The sequence below is a fragment of the Scatophagus argus genome, chromosome 12, assembly GCF_020382885.2.
Source record: "Scatophagus argus isolate fScaArg1 chromosome 12, fScaArg1.pri, whole genome shotgun sequence".
Taxonomy (NCBI): domain Eukaryota; kingdom Metazoa; phylum Chordata; class Actinopteri; family Scatophagidae; genus Scatophagus; species Scatophagus argus.
Genome location: NC_058504.1, coordinates 1,787,519 through 1,792,533, shown reverse-complemented (window position 1 = coordinate 1,792,533; position 5,015 = coordinate 1,787,519). Strand labels below are relative to the sequence as shown.

The window sequence follows — 5,015 nt, the reverse complement described above, 5'->3', positions numbered from 1 at the left end:
AATAACAAAGCCACTGCCATCAAATATTAAATAAAACACATCATTTTAACATGTCTCAGTTAACCTGTTTGTGCAGATAGGGTTAAAACGGACCCGCCGGCGGGTCCAGATCAAATTCGGGGATTTACTGCTCATATACGTCTCCCATTTTCGAAATACAAACAAAATACCCATATATCTATCTTCTGTCATGTCAGAGCTTTGTGCTAAAGGAAAATTGGCTTATGTTATAAATACGTTATTCAGAAATAGTCACATTAGCTTAGCATAGCAATTCCCATTGACGAACACAGGAAGTAACATCCTTCTAAAACATTCATATTTATAAAGTTTTAACATTTCGAGTGAGCGCAAATGAAGGCATAATGTCATTATTTACCTTTTAGTCGTGTGGAAACTGGTCTTCATTGCATGGGAAAGGTCAAAACAATGCTTTATGTCCTTAGTCATTCCATCGTGTAAAATAGTCGTATTTCCCCATAAAAATCCACCGCGGTCTTCTCTAACTCGTTCTGACCAGCAATCGCAAATTTACTCGTAATGTTATACATGAATAGAAACTTGAAGATGTCCTCTACAAAACCAAAAGGTATTTATTTGTAATCCGCTGAGTAATTTCCGAAGCAGACGCTGTGTTTCATGTGTGCGCCGTGCACCCGAGTTGTAAACACAAAAGCATCGTCCAACTTTCTTCCTTGTTGCCGGTGTCAGGCTCATCTGAAGTGATTGACACCTCTTTCAACGAATAGTAAACCGACAAATGAACATTTAGGGGTTAGGGTGTCATGATTGCCCCAATGATGTCTGTGGACAGGAGGCGTGCGTAAAGCCCTGCGCCAATGATGTCTGTGGACAGGAGGTGTGCGTAAAGCCCTGCGCCAATGATGTCTGTGGACAGGAGGCTTGTGTAAAGCCCTGCGCCGCAGCTGAACTCATCGGGAGTCATTGACCGACGTCATTACGCATGTGTAACCTGGCGAATTAGCAAGTGTCACCGTGTTGTTGGCAAACTTTTGTTTGTTTGGTGAAGTTTGCAGTTTGAAGTTTGCAGTTTGCAGTTCCTGCAAGTTTTTACCTCTACACATCATGGCCAGGCCTAAACGGACTGTTTTCACTTATATACTCACAATCACTCCAAAACATATTATTTAGTAGGTACTATATAGGTATTTATAGGTATTTATAGTATTTATAGGTACTGAAGTTCTTGTGAATTTTAGTCTGGAATGCAGTAAAATGTATTTGTACTATTTCAAAATGAAGGAAAAAAAATATTACAATCACCCCCTTTTGTATGGTGCAATTTTTTTTTTGGAGAGCTTGGAGAGGTTTTGGAGAGGTTTTTGGAGAGGTTGGAGACGCCTATTTGTACCCTATGGAAATGGTTGTGTAGCACCTATGTACTTTTATGTATCTACTTCAAATTTTGGATTTTACTTTCCAAGACCATGTAGAATCAGGGCATGTACAGTTTGACAGTTTGATCTTTTCTTATCAGCCTTGAACTCACTGAAAACTAAAAAAAAGTTAGGCGATTTTTACTTTTTTGACATTTTATGCTATGTATGATCTTCTGAAATGGACACTTAATGAGTAAAATAAACAGCTAGACATCAATACATGTCTTGGCCCATGTGTCTTCTTTAATTTAAGCCCCCATTTAGCCATGTGCTACATGTATAGCATGAGATAATGAATGCTGAAGGCTATGTCTACAAAACGTCTCCAAATTTTGCTGAATTCCTATTTGCAGAAAGGGGTTAAACATCTTTAACTGCTCCTGTACTGGGAACAAGATTGTCTGTGTCTCAAACAGCTGACAGCAGCTTAGCTTATTTATTGTCTTCACATGGGGCCAAAAAATTTAGTTAATAAAGCAAGACTTGATTGTACATAAATCATGCAAATTTGCAGTTTATCAAAAGGTGTAAAAAACAGTTGCCACAAAGTGAAGCCTACAGACTGGGGCCATGGTTCAAAATAAAAGGTTCCGCTTGAAAGCTCACTTAGACATTCAGGAGAAGCTTTAAAACGGTGCCACAGATTATCGGGTTTGTTGTGTGTTTGCCAAGCTGCCCGTTCATCAGGGTCAGCTTATGAGCAAGCACCACAAGTTCAGTCTTTTCCCTTCTCTCCGTCACCTTTTCTGTCTTTGGGAGACAGAGACAAAGAAAGAGACGGAGTTCATGTCTTTGACGAAGGATTGTTTGTTTTGCTGCTGTTCAATAAAAGACCATTCGAAGCAATTCTTCTGATCATTTAGCTTCGATCTCATGTGGGTGGGGAAGAAAAAGAAAACACTACGGCGCTCACTCTTGTGCCTGTCATCGTCTCAGTGTTCAGTCCTGACAAATGTGCCAAAATAATGCATAATGTTGGCAGTTTTCAAGTCGGATTGAGTTCTGGTGGTTGATTGGCGCATATTATTACGAGTTGGACCATGTGCATTGGCTCTCACGGCGGGTTGACTCCTCTGAAAGCCGCTGTGTAAACCCTGTCACTTTGGCATTTGGTATAAAGCCTTGACTATGGGGGACACGGAAACAACCAATTCCTTCAATCCGATCACCTTGAGTCTGACTGTTTCTTGCACTACCAGGAAATGCATCGAAATAAAACGACGCAAGAGCTTCTATTTCATCATTTTTCAGTTTATTGTTGGCACATTAGTGTGTTTTGTGATGTGTGAGAAAGTAATGTGTGTATACTGGATCCCACTGCACTGTGCACAACGCCTTTGCATTTAGCCTTGTTTTTGCTCTGTTTCTTTATAAATGACCCCTTAAGGTTTTGGTTACAACGACACAGAATTACCACGGATTTCAATCTTAATTATTACCTTCTTTTTATTTATAGACATGATCTTTAACAATATCCAAAAGTGAACAAAAACAATGAAATAATGTCAAACAATGAGTTTTACATCTGCTAAGGCTGTTCTGTCTCTCTTTAAGTCTCCCTCTGGGAAAAACAAAAAGCCTTTTTCAGGGGCACTTAGACACGAGTCAAACCTCTGAATCAGAATGTGGAACCCAGCAAACGGATAGCACGCCTTCAGAACAAGTAGATAGATAGATTTATATATATATAGTTTTATATCAGCTTGAAATTTTTTTTTTTTTTAAAAGAGTACAGTAAACACTTCTTACACATGATAGAAACTACTTGATGTCCCAGAATCAGGAAAATGTGGGCCAAACATTGCCCAAGCTCACAATAAGGTGAACAAACTGTACCCAAAGCAAAAAAAAATAAAAAATAAAAAAGCAACTCAGAATGAAAAAATAAAAGATAAATAAAAAAATATCCTGCCCACAATCTTTTCTAACAAAGTTTGAAGTAGATTGGAATAGAGACACCTGACCACACAAACAGAATAGAAAAATCTAAAACAGTGGTATTGCATTTTGAAATGCACAAAGATTCTCCTGTACAATTTGGCGTCTCTCTGTGAGTACAAACGCCTAAAGGGCTCAGTGGCGGTTTCTCCAGGTGGCTCTTGTTTCGATTTGTCTGTCGGTACAAACGGAGAGTTCTCATCTGATTTTATCTTCCTCAGAGATGTATACATCAGTGCTGTAAACAGGCACACGGACTGGAAAAGGACAGCGAGATCAGTGTCCATTTTTATCTCTCTGTCATCAATGTCATTCCTCCTCCTCTGTTAGTTTCTCAGTCCTGCTGAGACAATGGAGTCCTTCCTTTAAGGCTATCCATCTACCTGTCTGCACCCACCCGTCCCAACCTCCATCCCCCCCGTCGACCCTCCTAATCCAGAGAGTGGGGTGCCTCCATGGCCCAGCAGAGGTCCAAGGAAATCCAGAAAGGAGGAAACTTAAAGTAACTTAAGAGGGTCATTCCTCATTTTGAGTGTAGTCGAGTGTTTTCTCATTTTTGTTTCATTTGTTGGGTGAGGAGGGATGGGGCAAGGAGGGCAAAATAGGTTGAAAACTTGATATTTTTTTAAATTATAGCCTTGGTCGTCGAGGAGTGATTGTGCAAAGTCATGCGGTCTCCGGTATGTCCACGCGAAAGGAGCTAGCAAACCCTTTTCCTCGCTGCAAGAAGCAGAAAAAAAACAAAAAAAAGCATGGTTAACTCTGTGTGTGTGTGTGTGTGTGTGTGTGTGTGTGGAGGGGAGGAGGGACGGCAGCAAACCTAAAAGGAACGAAACACAGCACTCAAATGGCCTCGTTCACACTGAATTAGATGGTTCACATGCACAACAAGATGTAGGAAGTCTCACATCCTTCAGCTGGGTCGTTTCAATTCACTCTTCTGAAATGGCTCACGGATAATAAGATAATACGTGAGTGACAATGCAGTGTGTGTGTGTGTGTGTGTGTGTGTGTGGGTGAGCTGGTGAATATTGCATGGCCAATTTATTTAGGACGACAACAAAAGAGGTAGGCAGAGCTTTAACAGAATAGACCTCACATTCATGCCCCCTCCCCTCCTCTGTCCCCCGCCTCCATGCTGTCTGAGTTCGCTCTGGCAATCACCCCCCCACCCCCACACCCACCCCCACACCCACACCCCTACTCCCCTTCGCACCACACCCTGACCTAACCTCAGGCCAGGCCTGCGCCTTCTCCAACAAAAGAGTATCTGTGTATCACTGGCTGACTTGATCAGATTAGGGAGCTTCAGCCTCCTGGTATCATTCTATCCCTTCCCCTTCCTCCTCCTCCTCCTCCTCCTCCTCTCCTCTGGCCGTTTTTGCCTCTTTGCCACTATCCACCCCCGTCTGCCACCCCCACACTCATTAGCATAAGGGCCACAGTGATCTACTTTTCAAGAGGAATGAGTGGCAGTGCTCATGGGAAACACGGTGATATCGGGAGCCCTCCACTTCGAGTGCTGCAGCGTAAACATGTCCCTTCCAACTACAGAAAACACAGAATTGATAAGAACCAAACCGCAGAATTAAACCTTATTATAAGGGTAACATGATGCACATGGTGGAATCAAAGAGCAATATTCTAATATTAATAATGATACTTAGTTTTGTTGGG

General features: G+C 41.7%; 1 protein-coding gene across 3 annotated transcripts in view; it reads right to left on the bottom strand.

Moving 5' to 3' along the window:
* Positions 1–2,134: 2,134 nt before the first annotated feature.
* Positions 2,135–5,015, bottom strand: part of pcdh10b (protocadherin 10b) — a 16,863-nt gene continuing 13,982 nt past the window's right edge. For all 3 annotated transcript variants that reach the window (XM_046406802.1, XM_046406804.1, XM_046406803.1), the window contains exon 5: positions 2,135–4,058. In XM_046406802.1, coding sequence (XP_046262758.1) covers positions 4,039–4,058 — 20 coding nt within the window. In that variant the 3' untranslated portion in view covers positions 2,135–4,038. The remainder of the gene's footprint in view (positions 4,059–5,015) is intronic.